Source organism: Eptatretus burgeri, chromosome 1 (assembly GCF_056783735.1).
Source record: "Eptatretus burgeri isolate ZD-2024b chromosome 1, Ebu_testis_v1, whole genome shotgun sequence".
Classification (NCBI taxonomy): Eukaryota; Metazoa; Chordata; class Myxini; order Myxiniformes; family Myxinidae; genus Eptatretus; species Eptatretus burgeri.
In genome coordinates, this window is record NC_140961.1 from 23,886,171 (window position 1) to 23,911,315 (window position 25,145).

Below are 25,145 nucleotides of genomic sequence, written 5' to 3' on the forward strand. Positions count from 1 at the left end.
TACACGTGTATTTGCTTCACTGGTTCACAAGGTCTTTTGCATACATGTAATTCAGACTCTTGTCTTCATTGCTGACCACAGAATGTTGTCTACTGAGCCCAGATTGTATGTAATTAACTCATTTATGTGGAGTCACAAGGTGATTTAAACACAGCCACACACAAAGAACACAGTTGATGTGGGTCAACACACATGCACCCTCTCTACTCATTATTTGGGTCAGGGCTGTGATTAAAGACATGTAGTGGAGTCATGTTTGTAAACATTGTTAAAGACATGCTACAGTGCATTGTTAAGGAAACAAGACAGATGGAAGCCTATACAAGAAATTTCTGTACTCGAGAAACACAAAAGATGGCTTCAAGGGTCGAGGAAAAGGGGATTATGGATGTTTGGTATTTATTGACAATATGAATGTAATGTTACATAAAATATGCATATGAAAAAACACAAATTAATGGGTCACTTTGTTTCCTAATGGGATATGAATTTATATTTTAGACTGCCAGTATATATGAGCTTGTCTGAGTTGTTACTAGTGATTTAGTATAGTTTTTTTTAATTTATTTATATTTACAGAACTAAGACATTCTTTTCAAAGTATTGTGTTGAATCCAATATTTGCCTAGATAATTTCCAAATAAAATTATATAACAGACTGTGATAGATAATATTAAGTTGAAAATGGTACCATTGGATTCCTTGCCCCCAAAAACATACATTTAGAAACCAGAATCAAGTCAATAGCTGCATTACGTCCAGAGATAATAGCAAATGTAGATTTCAAGTGGCGGCCATTTTGAAATCCAATATGGCGGACATAAAGAGAGAATTTCAAGTGGCCCAATATCTGAAAATGTTCGCAATATATTAATGTACATTTGTGCCAAATTTAGTACTTGTATCATAAAATGCACAATTCTTTTGAATATTTGGGCTAAGCCGCCCCACTACAGTCCCTGCTGATAAGAAACATCCCCATAACATGATGCTGCCACCACCATGCTTCACAGTAGGGATGGTGTTCTTTGGGTGATGTGCTGTGTTGGATTTGTGCCAAATGTAACATTTTGCATTTAGGCCAAAAGTTCCATCTTGGTTTCTTCAGACAATAAAACGTTTTGCCACATTGGCTTCAGAATCTCCAGTGGTTTTTTTTGCATAACTCAAACAGGACTCAAGGTGGGCTTCCTTCTTGCCACCCTACCGTGCAGGCCAGACTTGTGGAGTGTTTGGGATATTGTTGTCACATGCACACAGTGACCAGTCTTTATCATAAAGACATGTAGCTCTTTCAAAGTTGCCATTGGCATCTTGGTGGCCTCTTTGATCAGTCTCCTCCTTGCTTGGTCATCCAGTTTGGAGGGACGGCCTGATCTCAGCAGGATCTTCGTGGTACCATGTGCCTTCCACTTCTTAATGATTGTCTTGGCTGTGCTCCAAGGGATATTCAAGACCTTCAAAATATTTTTATTCCCATTCCCTGATCTGTGCCTTTCCACTTTATCCTGGAGGTCTTTTGAAAGCTCCTTGGTGCTCATGGTTGAGTCTTTGCTGTGAAATGCACTACCCAACAGAGGAAACCCACAAGAACAGCTGATTTTATTTTGAAACAATCAGAATCACTACAAGTTAACACAGGTGGAGGCCAATTAACTTGGTGTGTGATTGTGAAGGTGATTGGTTACACATGAGCAAATTACCCTCACCACAGGAGAGGGTATTCTATTTCGGTCTGTTTGTTATCTTGCCAAAACGAAGTTTTTGCAAGATATGTTAGTCAGCTTGTTTTTTTTTGTTTTTGTCTGTAATCACGTATAAAAAATTCTGCAGAGCACAGTTATCATTGGAAATTTTTTGTAACTTCGCATATCAGAGGCCTATGGAGGTCCCTTTCAGCACATAAAATTTTGAAGGTCAAGGTCAAAGGTCAAGGTCACTTTGTCGCAAATCAGGGGAGTCAACGAAACCCTTATTTTTTGAGAAATCTTTATTGGATCGTCTTCAAACTTCATGGGAATATAGTTCATGGTCTGGCGCTCAGCTGATTAGTTTTTGGTGGCAATTGGCCTTGACGTTCATGGTTAGCGCCTGAGGTCAAACATATTTGACCCCAAGGTCAAATTTTCAAGTTTTAAGAACCATATCGTGTAGTACCTCAAAATGAACACCTCGATGAGTGCTTTCTAGATATGTCAAGCTTGAGACATTATGACGTCATTTGGTGACGTTATGAGGCAAACGCATATTTTTCATGGTTACTCTGTAGAACAATTCTCATCGGAATCTCTCGTAGGCAGATATTCCTCAAGGAGTCGCTCCTGGTGGATAGCAGCTCTGTTCACCTCAGTGTGACCTTAAAGAAGTCACATGTGGTCACCTTTTGGCAAGATACGGGTCATTTGTTTGTTACTTGCAAAATCGAAGATTTTTCAAGTATATTGGTCAGTCGATTTTGTTGTTCTGTCTGTCTGTTTGCTTGGCAATCGCCTGCAGGTCACAATTCTAAACCGATCCTCATAAAACTTTACAAGTTGTCGAGATAGTCTCAACTGAGAAGTCCATTGATTTTGAGGTCAAAGGTCAAATTTCTAAAATCGTCATTTTTCATCCAATTGACTTGAAAGTTGAACAGGATTTGCAAATTGCGTCGCTGAATTGGGAAACCAATGAGAGGATGTCAAAACGTCAAAGGTTAACTCAAGGTCAAACTTCCAAAATCAAAACTCAAGGATATAAGGGAAAATGGATGGAGAAAAATGATCAATTTACATCCTATTAACTTGAAAGTTGAACAGGATTTGCAAATTGCGTCGCTGAATTGGGAAACCAACGAGAGGATGTCAAAACGTCAAAGGTTAACTCAAGGTCAAACTTCCAAAATCAAAACTCAAGGATATAAGGGAAAATGGATGGAGAAAAATGATCAATTTACATCCTATTAACTTGAAAGTTGAACAGGATTTGCACAGTCCATCACTGAATTTGGAAACCAACTATTTTTGAGGTCAAAATGTTAAAGGTCAATTCAAGGTCAAACTTCTAAAAGCATCAATTTCAATCTGAGAAAATAATCAATTTTCATCCGATTGGCCTGAGCTTTGACTAAGATTGTTAATTTTAATCTTAATGAAATGGATAATTTGATGTAACTACAGCAACCTTCGGAGAGGAGGGTGGATTTCGCAAGTATCGTGCTCTGCACGACGTCATTTTCATGTTTGTTTGTTTGTCCGCACAGAACTTTGGTGTTTTTCTCCACAATAGTTTGTCGGATTGAGAAGAAATTTTCACCATAGGAGCGACTACTCATGTAGAATGTTTTATTGATGATTATGACGTCGTAGGTCACATTGTGTGGTAGCCATGTTGTAAAAAGAAAAAAAATTGGACCTCTGTGTCTGAAACCGCACCAAGAAAAAAATTCCGAAATTTGGCACAGGGCAAATACTCAAGGGGAATAAGTGTGATTTTTTTTATGACATCATAGGTGCCTTTGTCATGATGTCATAATTGCATGTGTAGAACGCTACATCTGATCAGTATGAAAAATTTTGAGGGTAATCGAGAGATAAAACGGTCCACAGAAAAAAATTGATGACGTCATCGGTCACGTGATTCGACAGAGATATATATATATATATATATATATATATATATATATATATATATATATATATATATATATATATATATATATATATACATATACATCTTTTTTTTTCTTTGAATAAGTCTCATTTGACTGTGCCTGGGTGGATTGGAGGGTAGAGAAGTAGCAGCTGAAATGTAATCCTATGCGTGTTCCTCCTGATGATTTCATCTAATCTTTTTGCTTGTTTGGGTTCCTTCTGATTACTCCAATGGAGGACTGTTCCGATTTGGTCTTCCACTTCATTTGAATTTAATTTATTTTAATCCCATTCTAAATTAAATTGAATAATTATAAACGTAATGGGTCAGGGTCAGGTGTCCGAGCAAAGCGGGGTTACATCAAAGCGGGATGTCTTGGTACCCAGTCATTAGTTCGCAGTTATAAAGTGGCAGTTTTAGTTATGTCTTTTATTAATTACGTAACACATCAGTACACAAACACCACACAAAACAAGTCCTGGTGGGGGTATACAATCTCTCACTGCTCTTTTTCTTCTTTACAATTGCTATTATAAGGGGGGGGGGGAGGTGGACACTTATCCAACCAAGATATTCTAGTTTTGTATTTTTAATTAATTTTCTGAAATTTGTAGAATTTGTTTTTCACTTGGAAGTTGTGGGTTACAATGTGTAAATAAAGGTGGAAAAAGCTGATTTAATGCAATTTAATTCCAGGCTATAAATTTTGAAAGGGGGTGTGGACTTTCTTTCTTTCGGCACTGTAGCATATCTTAAAAGGTTATGGATGAATTCGGATGGAACTTAGTGGACAGATTGGGTTTGTGATACAGACAAATCGATTCAATTGTGGTGAAAATCCAAATCTGGATCCAGATACTGGAATTAAATTTTTTTCAAGTGATTATTTACCATTGGGATAGCGCCAAAATGATATGTAGCATTTTATCTCAAAAAGTTGTGGACGGATTCTCACGAAACATGGTGGACCGTTTGGGTGTGCAACAAGGATGAATTAATATGATTTTGGTGAAGATCCGAATCCAGATCCGGATACGAGAATTTTTTAATTTTATAAGTGATTTTTCACCACTGAGAGATGGGGCTAAAAACAATATTGCATGATATCTCAAAACTACAAGAATGGATTTGGACGAAACTCTGTGGACAGGTTGGGTGTGTGATAAGGACAAAATGAATGAGCCTTCAGAAAGTATTCACAGTCCTCGTCTTTTGTCACATTTTGTTGTGTTACAGCCTGAATTTACAATGGATTAAATTTTTTTTTTAAATTGTCACCGATCTCCACAAAATAACCCGTAATGACAAAGTGAAAACATGTTTTTTGAAATTTTTACAAATTTATCAAAAACGAAATGCAGAAAGATCTAATTTACACTAGTATTCAACCCCCTGAGTCAATACTTAGTAAAAGCGCCTTTGGCAGCGATTACAGCTTCGAGCCTTCTTGGATACGTCTGTATCAGCTTTGTACATCTGGATTTGGGGATTTTCTCCCATTCGTCCTTGCAGATTTTCCCAAGCTCTGTCAAGTTGGATGGGGAGTGTCAGAGAACAGCAATCTTCAAGTCTTTCCACAGATTCTCAATGGGATTCAAGTCTGGGCTTTGGCTGGACCACTCAAAGACTTTCACATTCTTGTTCTGAAGCCATTCCAGTGTTGCTTTGGCTGTATGCTTTGGGTCATTGTCCTCTTGGAACAAAAATCTTTGCCGCAGTCTCAGGTCTTTTGCACTCTGAAGCAGGTTTTCCTCATGGATTTTCCTGTGTTTGGCTCCGTTCATTGTTCCCTCTATCCTGACAAGTCTCCATGTCCTTGCTGCTGAAAAGCATCACCATAGCATGATGCTGCCACCACCATGCTTCACGGAACGGATGGTGTTAGATGGGTGACATTTTGCACGAATCCTTATAACAACCACAAACAATATAAGCTACAGGAACTCGCAAAGAGACCTTTGACCGGCGTACTTGTTGGTTGATTCCTGCTTGTAGATGTCAATGATGTTCTCGACGAGCAGGTTTCGTTGCAGACCATAGACACCATGCCGATCGAGCACGACCTCGTGTCGACAGGATGGGCATCGGAAGCGCCCACCTGAGCCAACACTTGTGCCCCGAGACTGCCAGAAGGGGTTGGAAGCCTTGTCAGAAAGAGAGAAGAAAAAAAAACAAATGCTTGAAAGGTAAATTTACTCCATCTCAGAAATACCATAATATTCATTTTTAAAACTCTACAAAAAAATATTATTAACCTTGAATATTAGAAGAAGAAGAAAAACTCAAATGGATTAAGATCGAGCCGCGTGTCTTGAAGAGATATGTTCGGAGCTCAGGGCGATAGGAACAGTGGGTGATCTGATTTATTGATTTTCTACATAGCAGGTAAACCTACAAATGTTACTTTGGAGAGTTTACTTTTTTATTATTTGGTACAAGAGCTTGTTTGTCCTCGTCGTGTCATTGGGGGCAAAATGCTGCTGAGACAGATTCATTCCCTTGGAGATACAAACCTGGATGGGTTGCCACTCCGACGCAGGATCCTCAACTGAGAGTACAAGAATTTGTAATTTGTTCAGGGTGCCGGCGATAGCTAGCTGTCTCCTCGTGAAGAAGATTGTGAGATACATAAGGTCCAACTACTAATGTTCGCAGAATGGACGCCCAGTTGAACATCCACCCGAGGGAAGGGATGGCACACGCATTGATTCCTTGCCTTGCATGCAAAACACCAGGAAGACAGTTTATAGCTGGATTCAAACTCAGGCTACACAGCTTCGAGGTGAGTGTGTATATCTAAGCAGTCGATATAGGGTCTGGGCTACCCTGCCAATGTGTGTATCTCCAGGCAGTCGATATAGGGCCTGGGCCACCCTGCCAATGTGTGTATCTACAGGCAGTCGATATAGGGCCTGGGCCACCCTGCCAGCCCAGATATTGAGAAGCGAAGCAAGCGGAATACATTCGGCAAACAGTGTGACAAACACTCACAAGGAAGTGATAACCAACTCGTATTGTATTTTGTGCCGTCATTTTACAATGTGATGTCATTATCGTACGAAAGTGTCAATCGCACTTAAATAAATAATTTCAAGTAATTTCATGGAAAATTGTGTGTGTGTGTGTGTGTGTGTGTGTGTGTGTGTGTGTGTGTCTGTCTGTTTGTGACTGTGTATGTGCACGTGTGACTGTGTGTGTTTGATTGTGTGTGTGTGACTATGTGACTCTGTGTGTGTGTGTGTGTGTGTGTGTGTGTGTGTGTGTGTGTGTGTGTGTGTGTGTGTGTGTGTGTGTGTGTGTGTGTGTGTGTGTGTGTGTGTGTGTGTGTGTGTGTGTGTGTGCGCGCGCTGCTTACGCACCTGCCCCTCCAATATTGCGCCACATTGTTTGACAGGAGGGGTGAACGCAACACACACAACTTACAGTAGCGTACAGGTATTTCATTTCCATGTCAGAGATATTCCATGAGCCTTTCTCACACGAAATTGGGACACGGAGGAGCAGTCACCTGCTCCACGGTGCCTTGGGCACTATACTCGCCTTATCACTCGTGCTACTCTCAGTGCGGGCACATGCTGAGCTAAATAAAGGCACACATACCGATACCGTGCCCCGCATCCAAAGCGGCCATTGATGCCAATGGAACGAACACCGATGCCGAGACGTTTCTGCTCACCTGGAATATGTCATTCGCACACTTTCGGCATAGGTTGTGCTGGCACGGTAGTATCACCACGGGCTTACTGAACATCTCCAGGCAAATGGGACACGTGAGCTGTTTCTCCAGGTTGTCCATAGCTTGTGCGTCCCTGAAATTTGGCGCAAATTCCATCTCTGGAAACTCAATATGAAGTTGTTAAACAAACGATGGACGGAAGGGATTCCCAAGATTCTCGAGGCTCGGTCAAGGATCGCCGGAGCCTACTTTACTGTTTTCCTCGCCCGGACAACACGAACCCCATGTTATCATCGTGAGCACTGCTGAAGCGTCACCGACAGCTGAGTATGTCAGACCCTTCTCCATTGGGCAAACGTCACATGCGTTGCTGGGGTAACGGCAGGACAACTTCTCATTATGGACTTCCTCGGGCCAGAAAAGATCGAAGACCTTCTTCATATTTCATGGCTGTGCCCTGACATTGTAACTTAGCCGCAGGATGACCTATTGTATATCTTTAGGGATTTCTACGACCAGATATTACTGAAGAATGGAAAACTTGATCTTCATAAATAACTTCTGGGCAAAAGTTTCACCAACTGTTGACATGTTCAAGTTCGGTCGAAGTCATCATGTTTATGTCACTCGAGGAAGGTTGCTTTGCCATCATCATCTTAGGAATACCTATGCTGAGATTTTTCCAGTTACGACTACAGTTTGGTTGTTGGTAAGATAGTTGCATCGAAACTCTGGGGAGCAACAGAACTGCTGCTATTTTTGAAGTAGTGGAGGTCTGCATTAATGGCAGAGCAGGGGGACGATATACTGTATTCTCATCATGATGTCGCTACCATACTCTGATGTACAGAGCGCCGGTGATGCTGAAGCAGTTTCTTGGTAAGGGTTACAATGGGTGGTTTGCCATTGCCTTCTCAGCAATAGTTAGAGCAGGAGTTTGGAATTTGGTCAGGGTGCCGGCGATAGTTCGCCTCCCCTTCACGAAGGACACCGTGGGATCTTTAACGTCCAACTAATAGCGGCAGATAGAACGTCCAGCTTAACGTCCATCTGAGTGACGGCCTACACTTTGATGAATCACCCTGCCCGTGAAACACCAGGATGGCAGTTTATAGCTTGGTCGGGATTCAAACCCAGGCTGGATGCAGCTGTAAAGGTGAGTGTGCCCAACTGGAGACCATCCCCAGGCTATATTATACACAGTACTGAAATACACAGCAGATGGTTCACTCGGAAGACGACTACAGTTTGGAGTGACAACCTCTGCATTGTGTGGAGTTGTGTTGGTGAAGGTGGTGGGTTTTGGAGGGGAATTACCGAATGGTGCCTCTGCTACCGAAGGTGTACGGAGGTAACGTGTTCACCCGTGTTTGTTATTTGTGAAAATTGAAGATTCGCAAGTACGTTGGTCCAGTCTGTTTTTCTGTGTGTCTGTCTGTCTCTGTCAATCGCCGACAGGTCACAATTTTAAACTGATCGTCACGAAACTTCACATGGTAGAGTTGGTCATAAGCAAGAAGCCTATTGTTTTTGAGGTCAAAAGGTCAACATCGGCCAAAGGTCAACAACTTCGGTGGCATTTCGAAAATCGTCAATTTTCATCCGATTGACTTGGAATTTGAACATGATTTGCATATCAGGTCACTAAATTCTGAGATAGGGGTCCTGAATAGCCACAGGGGTTCATCTGAGATGGGGGGGGGGTCCTGAATAGCCACAGGGGTCCATCTGAGATAGGGGTCCTGAATAGCCACAGAGGTCCATCTGAGATAGGGGTCCTGAATAGCCACAGAGGTCCATCTAAGATAAGGGTTCTGAATAGCCACAGGGGTCCATCTGAGATAGGGGTCCTGAATAGCCACAGAGGTCCATCTGAGATAGGGGTCCTGAATAGCCACAGAGGTCCATCTAAGATAAGGGTTCTGAATAGCCACAGGGGTCCATCTGAGATAGGAGTCCTGAATAGCCACAGGGGTCCATCTGAGATAGGAGTCCTGAATAACCACAGGGGTCCATCTGAGATGGGGGTCCTGAATAGCTACAGGGATCCATCTGAGATAGGGGTCCTGAAAAACCACAAGGGTCCATCTGAGATAGGGGTCCTGAATAACAACAGGGGTCCATCTGAGATAGGGGTCCTGAATAACCAGTGGTCCATCTGAGATTGAAGTCTTGAATAATCACAGGGGAACATCTGAGATAGGGGTCTTGAATAACCACAGGGGTCCATCTGAAATGGGGATCCTGAATAGCCATAGGGGTCCATCTGAGATAGGGATCCCAAATAGCCTTCTTATTTTGACATTTGCTGCATAGTGGGGAGGGTTCATTCAGCTTTTCTTTGTGTACAAAGTCAAGGCTCATGGAGAAGCGAGACTGTACAATGGATCAGGATGTAACAGTGCAAAAGGAAAAGCAGAGAGCATACATAGCACTCTGACAGCAGGGTTGAGGGACAAAATGGAGGGAGACTTGGACAAATAAAGGGTGTGGGGAAGAAAGAGTGGTGGAGGAGGATGCACTGGGTGGACGAGATGGATACTGAAGCAAACTCTAATAAAGGAAAAACTGGAAATTTGGAAAGAGGTGGACTTGGGGGTGGGTGAGGGTTAATGGCGGTAGAAAATATTGCTCTCGATTGTTACCTACAATGTGTAAACCCATTTTACGGAGCTATAGATGACAGCTGGGTCGGGTTGGAATGGTCTATGCACAGATGACAGAGCCTGAGGAACTGGAAATATAGAATTGGATTTTTGATGTGATAAGGGTGGGAGGATGAATAACAGAAGGTGTGTAAATCTGGAGGTTTATAATAGACAGTGGGGGCAAGTCCACTGTCTTTGCCTGAAGGAGTAAATTCTAGAAAAGTCACAGAAGTAGTCGAAGTCATCCACATGTAATCAAGGGCAGGTTGGAAGGAATTGCCAAAGTCGGTAAATTGTTCAAAATCCCTTTTACTACAGGATGCTGCACCAACACAGTCCTCTATGTTGTGCTCAAATAAATGTGGGGTGGAACCGTCAAACTGGCACAAATATTTCTCAATGAAACTGATAAAAAGATTTCCAGAGCTGGGATGCATTTTTGGCATCCATGCCGACAAAAGTTAATTTGCATATTTCCCCAGTTCCTCAGGGTCCATCATTTATGCAACGACGATTCCGAGTTTGAATCAAAATTAAACAAGATGTCAAGTTCTTCATCGGTCATGCCTGTTCCACCTCCATTGTGGCCGGCGCACTGGAATGTGCCTGTAACACCAACAGACAAAGGCTTTACAACCTTCAGAGAGAAAAAAAATATGAAGAAAGGATCCTGCTCACATTGATCCTCCTCCCATCAACACTTGAACATCTCGTGGAACTTCAAGCTTTTACTGCAGAATAATCCTGAAACTCCCTCAATTTTCCCACAACAGCCTCATCTTTCAAGCATAGTAACTGAGAAGTGGTTAAAGGACTATAACTCTCTGACTTCCCATGAGGAACGTCCAAGAGTTCATGGCGTTTGCTGTAACACCTGCCTGTTAATCAAGCCGACCACTTTGCTCTCTGGATCCAAAATAAGTATTCAAGTCATGGACCACTTAGACTGCATCTCCATTAATGTGATCCATGGAATGGCGTCCACTCTCTGCAAGATTGGTGAAACTGGGAGAAGACCGGGCGATCGCTTTTGTGAATACTTACTTAACGTATGAACCAACAGGACAGACACTATGATCTCCCCGGACATTCGTTCAGTCGCAAGGCAGTCTCTTGTGTTATTATCCATTTCAGCACCGTGGACAGTCCCAAGCACAAAGAGCAAAGCATTATGTATGGGATGGGAACGTTAGCTCCCCATGGGATCAATCAGCGCTTTTCATTCAGCTGTACCTCCTATCTTATAATATGGGACTCTAAATAATGATGTTTCGTTAAAGCACATCATTAAATCGAACATGAAACGGACAGTCACCCACTCCTGGTGAAACTTCCAAATTCCAGCACGACCGCTCATCGCTTCTCAGTTGTTCCTCTTTTTTCTAAACCTGTGGAACAAACTTCCTCAGGTTGTCCGATCTCATTCTTCCCTCCAGGTCTTCAAATACAGCTGTTCACCACCATCTCAGGTCAATTGTCCCATCCTCACTCATGATCTTTTTTACACCCTTTCATTCCAGATGAATGTGTTTTGTCCGCTCTCACTCCATGTTTGTTTCTTTCTTTTTGTCAATTGCTGTTAATCCCCAATTTTCCTTTCCTGTTCTCTCAGCTTCTTAATTATTGTGCTTGAGCTTGTTCGTCCCAGATGCCTTCCTTCTTTGTACTCCCCCTCCCCTAACGTTCTCATTCTTCCCCTCACCCATTCGCAAAGTTCACACATTCCTACAAACAGCATAAGTATGTTGGCAGTTTTCACAATGCAAACATTGTGGAATCAATTAAAATTTCAGTTAATTATCTTTGGAGGTGGTGATATGATAAAATTGCTGAAAGAATCCAAATTGCAATGCAGGATATCATAGGATCAAATGAGGTTATCACGGGATCCAAAGTAACAAGATAAAACTAGAAGGGCACTCTTAGACGTCGCAACGTCGACAGATATGCCTCCGCCCACATTATTTCATCATTATAAATATTTGTACCAACTTTGATTTAAATCCCTGAACCCAGATTGAAAATAGTAAATAATTCTGGCTGTCAGACCATGTCACCTATTAATTATTTGCGAACATACTGGTATCCTCAAGGCTTGGGTAACATGTATGTGAAGTTTCCCCTCGATCTGTCAAGCCGTTCTGGAGATTTTTTTTAAGGTTTATTCTTAAAAAAGGTATGGCTGCCGGACCACGTGACCAATGACGTCATCAATTTTTAATTTTTTTTTTATTGAACCACATAACTGATGACCCATACAACTTAGCCCTCGATGACCCTCAAAATTTTTCATACCGATCAGATAAAGCGTTCGTCGTATGCATTTATGACGTCATAACAAAGCTACCAATGACATAAAAAAAAAATCACACATTTCCCATGAGGAGTACTTGACAAGTGCCAAGTCTCAATTTTTTTTCAATGGAGTGTTTTTGGAGATACAGAGGTCAAAACTTTTTCCTTTTTTCCAACATGGCTGCCACACCACATGACCTATGACATCATAATTATCATGAAAACATTCATGAGTCGTTGCACCTACGGTGTAAATTTTGTCTCAATCGGATAAGCGGTTGCAGAGAAAATTAGCATGGACCGACGCATGTACGTACGTACGTATAGACGGCCAACCTGAAAACAAAATGCCTCTAGTGACTTCGTCAACACTCAGTCGAGGGATAAAAAAATGTTGTTACCTTTGCCTGGGCTGGCAGGATGGTCAAAAGGTACGTACACTCCTCTACGCTGTCTAACCCGGATTGGAATCTTCACCTATCTATAAACTGTCATCTCGGCGTTTCACATGCAGGGCGATTCATCATTGTGTGTATCATCCCTCAGATGGATGTTAAACCGGGCGTCCCATCTACTGGCAGTAATTGTTGGGTGTTAAAAATCCCATGGCGACCTTCGTGAAGAGTAGGCAATTATTCATTAGCACCCTGAACACATTATAAATTCCCTAACCAACAAGGGGCACTGCATCAGCAGCATAGCCACACTCCCAGCAATTATGCAAACCAGGCCACAAGCTGCATACAAAAGGATGATGACCTTTACATGAAAGCCATGTAAAGTGGGTTGAATAATTTGACATAATATGACAGCAAAGTCATCTACAGCAACTTTATTTGCATGACAATCAGTAGGCAAATAAAAAAAAACATTATTCTTATGCAGCCATAGAGGATAGAGTGGGAGGAAAAAGGTAAATGTGAGTCAAGGCCTAAAACAGAGAAGATGCCGACACATTGAATAGGGATGTAAAGCTGTGATTGGGACTGGAAATTAAATAGAAGAAAAGGAGAAGAAACAAACAACACTGAAAGAGGAAAGTTGGAGCACGGACAAGAAAAAACGATAATGTGGGCGTGAGGGGCAGAAGGAGGAGGGAAAGGGAAAAGAAGAGTGAAGAGCAAGGAAAGTTTGGAAAAAAAAAAAGGGAAAATGAACTAAATGGAGGAAGTGAAATGTACTTGCCAAAGATGAGTTGAGGGGAAAGCAACATGACAAAATAAATTTCTGCTGGATTGGTCTTGACCAATTAAGATGGTTGAGCTCATCACCGAACACTTTGGGACATGTGGAGTGGAGTCAACATTTCTTCAAAGATGGCGCCCTTGACATTTGAACCCCGCAAGTTTGCTTCTTGGAGGTCACAACCAGAGAGATCACAATTCTGAAGAAGAAAAAAAAAATGACTTATGGAGAGCAAGGAAAATATTATTCAAACGAGCCTTTAGAGAGAACCACTCCCCACCCAGCCAACATCAGCACTATAAGGAACATTGACCACGTTTTTTGATTTATTACAACTTTGCATGCTTCTACAGGGCATCCCAAAAGTCACTGTGCACCTCTGCAAATTCCATGTAAAAACCCTCAAAAGCAGGCGTCGAAATGCCCTACTGTACGTGGCGTTTGACATTGTTATTGTGTCAGCAGCAAGTCAGCCCTTTGCGTTGTCGATAGCCAGTAGTTTTTGAGAAGAAAGTGGATTCGGTTTTAAGATGGTTTTGCCATGTGAGGCACGAGTTGTTTTACTTTTTGGTGGAACTTGTGAATCTTAGTGCACGTGAATATATAGAAGTTTGCAGAAATGTTTCCTGACAATGATGTTACACATCGTAACACTGTATGGGAGTTAATTTCCATATTCCGTAATATTAGTTCAGTTGCGGCACCTCACGGCCTGGCAGACCTTCAGTGTTATTTATCAGATGAGAAAGTCAACGATATTGTGATAGAGTTGTCGATGGCAAAGGGGCTGATGCAGATGTTGATGGGTCTGAACTCAGGAAGTGGGAGTCGATGTAGCTGAAGTTTGTTCTGTTGCATCAGACCCTTTATCTGTGCAGGCGCCAGGCAGCCTTAACCCTTCGTTAGTCCCATGGGGTGTTTTGGCACCCTGCATTTTTTTACATTAAAAAATAAATAGTAACATTATATGCATTTTCGCATTGGGGTGTGTATACACCCCACCAGACCAACCATGTTTGAATGACACAGCAGACTAATGAAAGGTTAAGTCTGTCTAAACTCCAAACTGACAGTTTCAGACTTCCCATTGAAGTTATGGATGAAGTACTTGTCTTTGCAGAAAATGACCGACCCCGCTGGGGGGGATTATAAAAGAGGGCTCCGCTCTCTGGCCCGCCCACTCTACGCTCTCTCTCGTCTGGCCTGCCCGCTCTTCTCTCTCTTCTCTCTCTTCTCTCTCTTCTCTCTCTTCTCTCTCTTCTCTCTCTTCTCTCTCTCTCTCTCTCTCTCTCATCTGGCCCGCCCGCTCTTCTCTCTCTCCTCTGGCCCGCCCGCTCTTCTCTCTCTCCTCTGGCACGTCCGCTCTTCTCTCTCTCGTCTGGCACGCCCGCTCTTCTCTCTCTCGTCTGCCCCACCCACTCTTGTTCCTTAGGTCATGAAGCAGTGGAACGGAATGGAACAGAGTCCACCTGTGAGTCGGAGACATCAGACTGAGTGCCGCCTTTGTTCGTTAAAAACTTACACAAACAGACTTCTTTCACTCACGATTAAGTCTATCCTCTAACACGTTCTTTGCTCTATTTCCAACCCCCTGATCCACGTCTTTCCACCTTCCTTTCTGCATTACACCGCCGATCACCACGCATCTCCTCTGACCATGCACGCAACTTTGCCACCCTCAGTTTTCCTCCCCTCCTCAGCGACTGGGAAGCATGGGCTGCGCCAGGTACAAGAGAGGTCGCAAACACCTCAAACTTCCTCTCTCTTTCTTGCTTTCTAATGTCCTCGAGTATTTGTCTGATGGTGCCTGTAATGTTAATACAAGTGAAGATTGTAGTATGAGATCGGCTTAGCTCTGCACTGTGACCTCTTTTGTAAATACTTGCATTTCTTTTGCCACACCCCACAAATTCTTGCTTTTCCCTGCTGTACATATTCCTGTGCATTAAAACCTTTGTTCATTGTCTGTTCCACATGCCTTTCCTCACTCTCACTTTATAAATAAATTGCTATAATTGTGAATGTACCCAGTTCATCGTGTCTTTTTCTCCATTGGTCCAGCGTAGTCCACACGCAGTGTTAACCAGGAAGTTTTACCCCACTGAATGGCTCTTGTTAGCCAATGTATAGTTGGTAGCTCTACTCCGCTATACCTGATATGATAGGTTTCACGCAAGTACGCATTGAGGGCACAAGACCCCCCCTTGGTGCGGCCGTCCACAGGTAAGGTACCATGTGAAGTAGTGAAACCCTGCCAGGATTGGCAATAACCAATCGGTGTTCGTGGTTGCTAAACGACCCGCCAGAGTATGCAGTTATCCATGCTTGGTAGCCTCAAGACCGGGTGTTCAGGAGGAACTTGAGCGTTTCCCCTCATGGTGAGTCTTGAACCCTTGATCCGTAACAATATGTTGAAGTGCACAGTGACTTTTGGGACACCCTGTACGTACATACTTGTTTAACATTGGAAAATAGTACAATTTTGTGTTGCAAGGATGAACAGACTCAAACATATTCATTATTTAAACCATTCAACATGACAAGGCATATTGGATGTCGCTTACGATGACAAATGCTATTAATGAAAACACATATAAAGTGCACCCACCCATCAATTGATGAGAAAGTGGACAGAAAATTCATGCAATGTCAATAATCTGTAATAAGCATACTATTGAGACAGCAGTGAGCATTACGACCAGCCTGATGCAAACATGAAGAAAACCACAGCTTCACGTACACCAAAATAATAAACCAAACATGCATAAGAGATTAAGCAAATTTATAAATTGTAACCAAGAGATGAACGATGTATAATTTTATTTTATTTTCATTGAAACAACACACACAGGTTTTAAAGACCATGTGACATGGTTTGATGTATTTGGGTACAACATATACATCATCATCTACAATCAGGGCACAAGTACTAAAACAATCAAGAGAAGTTTAATCGGTATTTCTAATCACGTGGATGGTGTGTTGGTTTTACTTCTCGCGCACGATGTTGCCAAGTGGTGTAAAATGAACATTACATTTTCACATCCACCACCAAAGGTGGATGGAGGTTGTGTTTCCACCCCCGCCTGTATATGTCTGTTTGTCTGTCAGGAGGATATCTCAAAAAGTTGTGGACGGATTCAGACGAAACTTTATGGACAGGTTGGGTGTGTGACTAGGACAAATTGATTAGATTTTAGTAAAGATATGGATTGGACAATTTTTAAAGTGATTCTTCACCATTGAGATGTTGGGCCAAACCGACATATAGCACAATATCTGAAAACGTTGTGGACATGTTTTGAAAAATCGATGTGGATGAGCTGGTTAGGTGACGAGAAGCCGATTAGATGTTGGTTCAGGTCTGGATGCAGAACCGTCCTATCAGTGGGAGAAGCAAGTCAACGTACCAAGTCAAGAATAGTAACCCTAACATTGATCAAATTCCCACGAAGCATTTATATACTATTTGCAGCAATCACCAGCTTCATTCATACATCCTGCAACGCAGCTCTGAACGAAGCGTTCTTGGAAATTCACAGGCTAATTACATCTCCCACAGGATCTATGTGCATGTCTGCACATGACCCATGTCAATACCCTCTATAAATTGGCCAACCAAGTGGTATTTGAGTCAGTTTAGGAGTGGCTCAGCATTACTAAACGTGCAAGAAATTAGCTCATGCCATTGGGATGGTTGAAGGGAGATGAACCCTAAGAGCTTCCAAGTGCAATGTTCATCACAGTATCATTTCGAGAACACTGACAAAGCACCATCAAACTAGGCAGTTCAAGGAGACCCAAAAAAGATTGCCCCAGGGTTAAAAAACCCCTCTTGTGAATCATAATTTCATCTTTGCCAGAAAGAACCACTTTTTAACCATAACCCTAACAATGAATAACACAAACCCTAACAACGTGAATAATACCAACCAAAACAACGAATAACACTAAGCCTAAAAACCTGAATAACAACAACCTGAATAACACCAACCAAAACAACGAATAACACTAAAACGAACAACCTGAATAACACCAACCATTACAACCTGAATAACACCAACCAAAACAACGAATAACACTAAGCCTAACAACCTGAATAGCACCAACCATAACAACCTGAATAACACTAACCCTAACAACCTGAATAAAACCAACCCCAACAACCTGAACAACACTAACCTTAACAACCTGAATAACTCTAACCCAAACAACCTGTATAACACTAACCCAAACAACCTGAATAACGCTAACCCAAACAACCTGAATAACGCTAACCCTAACAACCTGAATAAAGCCAACCCCAACAACCTGAATAACACCAACCCCAACAACCTGAATAACACTAACCCAAACAACCTGAATAACACTAACCCAAACAACCTGAATAACACTAACCCTAACAACCTGAATAACACTAACCCTAACAACCTGAATAACACTAACCCTAACAACCTGAATAACACTAACCCTAACAACCTGAATAACACTAACCCTAACAACCTGAATAACACTAACCCAAACAACCTGAATAACGCTAACCATAACAACCTGAATAACACTAAGCCGAACAACCTGAAGAACACTAACCAAAACAACGAATCACACGAAGCCTAACAACCTGAATAACACCAACCATAACAACCTGAATAACACCAACCAAAACAACGAATAACACGAAGCCGAACAACCTGAATAACACCAACCATAACAACCTGAATAACACCAACCCTAACAACCTGAATAACACTAACCCTAACAACCTGAATAACACTAAGCTGAACAACCTGAATAACACTAAGCCGAACAACCTGAATAACACTAAGCCTAATAACCTGAATAACACTAAGCCTAACAACCTGAATAACACTAACCAAAACAACGAATAACACTCAGCCCAACAACCTGAATAACACCAACCTCAATAACACCAACCAAAACAAAGAATAACACTAAGCCTAACAACCTGAATAACACCAACCATAACAACCTGAACAACACCAAGCAAAACAATGAATAACACTAAGCCTAACAACCTTAATAACACTAACCATAACAACCTGAATAACACTAACAATAACAACCTGAATAACACTAACCCGAAGAACCTGAATAACACTAACCCTAACAACCTGAATAACACTAACCCGAACAACCTGAATAACACTAACCCAAACAACCTGAATAACATTAGCCCGAACAACCTGAATAACACTAACCATAACCTGAATAACACTAACCATAACAACGAATAACACGAACCTGAACAACACCAACCCAAATAACCTGAACAACACTAACCCCAGCAACCTGAATAACACTAACCCTACCAACCTGAATAACACTAACCCTAACAACCTGAATAACACTAACCATAACAATGAATAACACGAACCCGAACAACCTGAATAACACGAGCCCAAATAACCTGAACAACACCAACCATAACAACCTGAATAACACCGATCCTAACAACTTGAATAACACTAACCCTGACAACCTGAACAACACTAACCCGAACAACCTGAATAACACTAACCCTAACAACCTGAATAACACTAACCCAAACAACCTGAATAACGCTAACCATAACAACCTGAATAACACTAAGCCTAACAACCCGAATAACACTAACCAAAACAACGAATCACACCAACCATAACAACCTGAATAACACGAACCCTAACAATCTGAATAACACTAAGCCGAACAACCTGAATAACACTAACCAAAACAACGAATAACACTAAGCCTAACAACCTGAATAACACCAACCTCAATAACACCAACCAAAACAACGAATAACACTAAGCCTAACCACCTGAATAACACCAACCAGAACAACCTGAAAAACACCAACCAAAACAATGAATAACACTTAGCCTAACAACCTGAATAACAACAACCATAACAACCTGAATAACACTAACCCTACCAACCTGAATAACACTAACCCTAACAACCTGAATAACACTAACCCGAAGAACCTGAATAACACTAACCCTAACAACCTGAATAACACTAACCCTAACAACCTGAATAACACTAACCCTAACAACCTGAATAACACTAACCATAACAACGAATAACACGAACCCAAATAACCTGAACAGCACTACCCCCCACAACCTGAATAACACCAACCCTACAAACCTGAATAACACTAACCCTAACAACTTGAATAACACTAACCATAACAATGAATAATACGAACCCGAACAACCTGAATAACACTAACTCAAATAACCTGAACACCAACCATAACAACCTGAATAACACCGATCCTAACAACCTGAATAGCACTAACCCTAACAACGTGAACAACACTAGCCCTAACAACCTGAATAACACTAACCCAAATAACCTGAACAACACTAACCATAACAACCTGAATAACTCCGATCCTAACAACCTGAATAACACTAACCCAAACAACCTGAACAACACTAACCCTGACAACCTGAATAAAACTAACTATAACAACCTGAACAACACGAACCCCAACAACCTGAACAACACGAATCGCAACAACCTGAATAACACCAACTATAAAAACGAATAACATGAACCCCAACAACCTGAATAACACTAACCATAACAACCTGAATAACACCAACCATAACAACCTGAATAACACTAACCCAAACAACCTGAATAACACTAAGCCGAACAACCTGAATAACACTAAGCCGAACAACCTGAATAACACTAACCAAAACAACGAATAACACTAAGCCCAACAACCTGAATAACACCAACCTCAATAACACCAACCAAAGCAAAGAATAACACTAAGCCTAACAACCTGAATAACACCAACCATAACAACCTGAATAACACCAACCAAAACAATGAATTACACTCAGCCGAACAACCTGAATAACACTAACCATAACAACCTGAATAACACTAACCCGAAGAACCTGAATAACACTAACCCTAACAACCTGAATAACACTAACCATAACCTGAATAACACAAAACATAACAACGAATAACACGAACCTGAACCACACTAACCCAAATAACCTGAACAACACTAACCCCAACAACCTGAATAACACTAACCCGACCAACCTGAATAACACTAACCCGACCAACCTGAATAACACTAACCCTAACAACCTGAAAAACACTAACCCAAATAACCTGAACAACACTAACCCCAACAACCTGAATAACACTAACCCGACCAACCTGAATAACACTAACCCGACCAACCTGAATAACACTAACCCTAACAACCTGAAAAACACGAACCCAAATAACCTGAACACCAACCATAACAACCTGAATAACACTAACAATAACAACCTGAATAACACTAACCCTAACAACCTGAACAACACTAACCCTAACAACCTGAATAACACTACCCCAAATAACCTGAACAACACTAACCCTACCAACCTGAATAACACTAACCCGAACAACCTGAATAACACTAACCCAAATAACCTGAACACCAACCATAACAACCTGAATAACACCGATCCTAACAACCTGAATAACACTAACCCTAACAACCTGAACAACACTAACCCTAACAACCTGAACAACACTAACCCAAATAACCTGAACAACACTAACCCCAACAACCTGAATAACACCAACCTCAATAACACCAACCAAAACAAAGAATAACACTAAGCCTAACAACCTGAATAACACCAACCATAACAACCTGAATAACACCAACCATAACAACCTGAATAACACCAACCAAAACAATGAATTACACTAAGCCTAACAACCTGAATAACACTAACCATAACAACCTGAATAACACTAACCCGAAGAACCTGAATAACACTAACCCGAGAACCTGAATAACACTAACCCGAAGAACCTGAATAACACTAACCCGAAGAACCTGAATAACACTAACCATAACCTGAATAACACAAAACATAACAACGAATAACACGAACCTGAACTACACTAACCCAAATAACCTGAACAACACTAACCCTAACAACCTGAATAACACTAACCATAACAACCTGAATAACACTAACCCGAAGAACCTGAATAACACTAACCCGAAGAACCTGAATAACACTAACCCGAAGAACCTGAATACCACTAGCCCGAAGAACCTGAATAACACTAACCCGAAGAACCTGAATAACACTAACCCTAACAACCTGAATAACACTAACCCTAACAACCTGAATAACACTAACCCTAACAACCTGAATAACACTAACCCAAATAACCTGAACAACACCAACCATAAAAACCTGAATAACACCGATCCTAACAACCTGAATAACACTAACCCTGACAACCTGAACAACACTAACCCAAACAACCTGAATAACACTAACCCTCACAACCTGAATAACACTAACCAGAACATGAATAACACTAACCATAACAACGAATAACACGAACCTGAACAACACTAACCCAAATAACCTGAACAGCACTAACCCCAACAACCTGAATAACACTAACCCTAACAACCTGAACAACACTAACCCCAACAACGTGAATAACACTAACCCTACCAACCTGAATAACACTAACGCTAACAACCTGAATAACACTAACCATAACAACCTGAATAACACTAACCCGAAGAACCTGAATAACACTAACCCGAAGAACCTGAATAACACTAACCCGAAGAACCTGAATTACACTCACCCTAACAACCTGAATAACACTAACCCTAACAACCTGAATAACACTAACCCTAACAACCTGAATAACACCAACCCAAATAACCTGAACAACACCAACCATAACAACCTGAATAACACCGATCCTAACAACCTGAATAACACTATCCCTGACAACCTGAACAACACTAACCCTAACAACCTGAATAACACTAACCCAAACAACCTGAATAACGCTAACCATAACAACCTGAATAACACAAAGCCTAACAACCTGAATAACACTAACCAAAACAACGAATCATCCTCAGCCTAACAACCTGAATAACACCAACCATAACAACCTGAATAACACTAACCCTAACAATCTGAATAACACTAAGCCGAACAACCTGAATAACACTAACCAAAACAACGAATAACACTAAGCCTAACAACCTGAATAACACCAACCTCAATAACACCAACCAAAACACCGAATAACACTAAGCCTAACAACCTGAACAACACCAACCATAACAACCTGAATAACACCAACCAAAACAATGAATAACACTAAGCCGAACAACCTGAATAACAACAACCATAACACTAACCATAACAACCTGAATAACACTAGCCCGAAGAACCTGAATAACACCAACCCAAAGAAGCTGAATAACACTAACCCTAACAACCTGAATAACATGAGCTCGAACTACCTGAATAACACTAACCATAACCTGAATAACACGAACCATAACAACGAATAACACGAACCTGAACAACACCATCCAAATTAACCTGCACAACACGAACCCCAACAACCTGAATAACACTAACCCTACCAACCTGAATAACACTAACCATAACAATGAATAACACGAACCCAAATAAGCTGAACAACACCAACCATAACAACCTGAATAACACCGATCCTAACAACCTGAATAACACTAACCCTAACAACACTAACCCTGACAACCTGAACAACACTAACCCTGACAACCTGAATAAAACTAACTATAACAACCTGAATAACACGAACCCCAACAACCTGAACAACACGAACCCTAATAACCTGAATAACACCAACTATAAAAACGAATCACATGAACCATAACAACCTGAATAACACTAACCATAACAACCTGAACAACACCAACCCGAACAACACTAACCCCAAAAACCTGAATAACACTAACCCAAACAACCTGAATAACGCTAACCCTAACAACCTGAATAAAGCCAACCCCAACAACCTGAATAACGCTAACCCTAACAACCTGAATAACGCTAACCCTAACAACCTGAATAAAGCCAACCCCAACAACCTGAATACCACCAACCCCAACAACCTGAATAACACTAACCCAAACAACGTGAATAACACTAACCCAAACAACCTGAATAACACTAACCCGAACAACCTGAATAATACTAACCCTAACAACCTGAAAAACACTAACCCTAACAGCCTGAATAACACTAGCGCTAGCAACCTGAATAACACTAACCCTAACAACCTGAATAACACTAACCCTAACAACCTGAATAACACTAACCCAAACAACCTGAATAACGCTAACCATAACAACCTGAATAACACTAAGCCGAACAACCTGAAGAACACTAACCAAAACAACGAATCACACGAAGCCTAACAACCTGAATAACACCAACCATAACAACCTGAATAACACCAACCAAAACAACGAATAACACGAAGCCGAGACAACCTGAATAACACCAACCATAACAACCTCAATAACACCAACCCTAACAACCTGAATAACACTAACCCTAACAACCTGAATAACACTAAGCCGAACAACCTGAATAACACTAAGCCGAACAACCTGAATAACACTAAGCCTAATAACCTGAATAACACTAAGCCTAACAACCTGAATAACACTAACCAAAACAACGAATAACACTCAGCCCAACAACCTGAATAACACCAACCTCAATAACACCAACCAAAACAAAGAATAACACTAAGCCTAACAACCTGAATAACACCAACCATAACAACCTGAACAACACCAAGCAAAACAATGAATAACACTAAGCCTAACAACCTTAATAACACTAACCATAACAACCTGAATAACACTAACAATAACAACCTGAATAACACTAACCCGAAGAACCTGAATAACACTAACCCTAACAACCTGAATAACACTAACCCGAACAACCTGAATAACACTAACCCAAACAACCTGAAAAACATTAGCCCGAACAACCTGAATAACACTAACCATAACCTGAATAACACTAACCATAACAACGAATAACACGAACCTGAACAACACCAACCCAAATAACCTGAACAACACTAACCCCAGCAACCTGAATAACACTAACCCTACCAACCTGAATAACACTGACCCTAACAAGCTGAATAACACTAACCATAACAATGAATAACACGAACCCGAACAACCTGAATAACACTAGCCCAAATAACCTGAACAACACCAACCATAACAACCTGAATAACACCGATCCTAACAACTTGAATAACACTAACCCTGACAACCTGAACAACACTAACCCGAACAACCTGAATAACACTAACCCTAACAACCTGAATAACACTAACCCAAACAACCTGAATAATGCTAACCATAACAACCTGAATAACACTAAGCCTAACAACCTGAATAACACTAACCAAAACAACGAATCACACCAACCATAACAACCTGAATAACACGAACCCTAACAATCTGAATAACACTAAGCCGAACAACCTGAATAACACTAACCAAAACAACGAATAACACTAAGCCTAACAACCTGAATAGCGCCAACCTCAGTAACACCAACCAAAACAACGAATAACACTAAGCCTAACCACCTGAATAACACCAGCCAGAACAACCTGAAAAACACCAACCAAAACAATGAATAACACTTAGCCTAACAACCTGAATAACAACAACCATAACAACCTGAATAACACTAACCCTACCAACCTGAATAACACTAACCCTAACAACCTGAATAACACTAACCCGAAGAATCTGAATAACAACTAACCCTAACAACCTGAATAACACTAACCCTAACAACCTGAATAACACTAACCAT

The 25,145-nt window shown here is 41.2% G+C and overlaps 2 protein-coding genes across 11 annotated transcripts in view; both read right to left on the reverse strand.

Moving 5' to 3' along the window:
* LOC147034033 (tripartite motif-containing protein 54-like) overlaps positions 1-8,903 on the reverse strand; it is a 74,636-nt gene extending 65,733 nt beyond the window's left edge. Inside the window, exons 1-2 of one of the 6 annotated variants that reach the window (XM_085875568.1) lie at positions 7,310-8,903; positions 5,590-5,777 (exon numbers count right to left, since the gene is read on the reverse strand). In XM_085875568.1, the coding sequence (XP_085731694.1) occupies positions 5,590-5,777; positions 7,310-7,465 (344 nt within the window). In that variant the 5' untranslated portion in view covers positions 7,466-8,903. Of the gene's footprint in view, positions 1-5,589; positions 5,778-7,056; positions 7,207-7,309 lie in introns of those variants that run through there. The other 5 variants (XM_085875559.1, XM_085875552.1, XM_085875543.1 and 2 more) reach the window with 5 other exon arrangements.
* Positions 8,904-13,069: 4,166 nt separating this feature from the next.
* Positions 13,070-25,145, reverse strand: part of KCTD9 (potassium channel tetramerization domain containing 9) — a 46,180-nt gene continuing 34,104 nt past the window's right edge. For all 5 annotated transcript variants that reach the window (XM_085875605.1, XM_085875595.1, XM_085875619.1 and 2 more), the window contains one exon: positions 13,070-13,636. In XM_085875605.1, the coding sequence (XP_085731731.1) occupies positions 13,520-13,636 (117 nt within the window). In that variant the 3' untranslated portion in view covers positions 13,070-13,519. The remainder of the gene's footprint in view (positions 13,637-25,145) is intronic.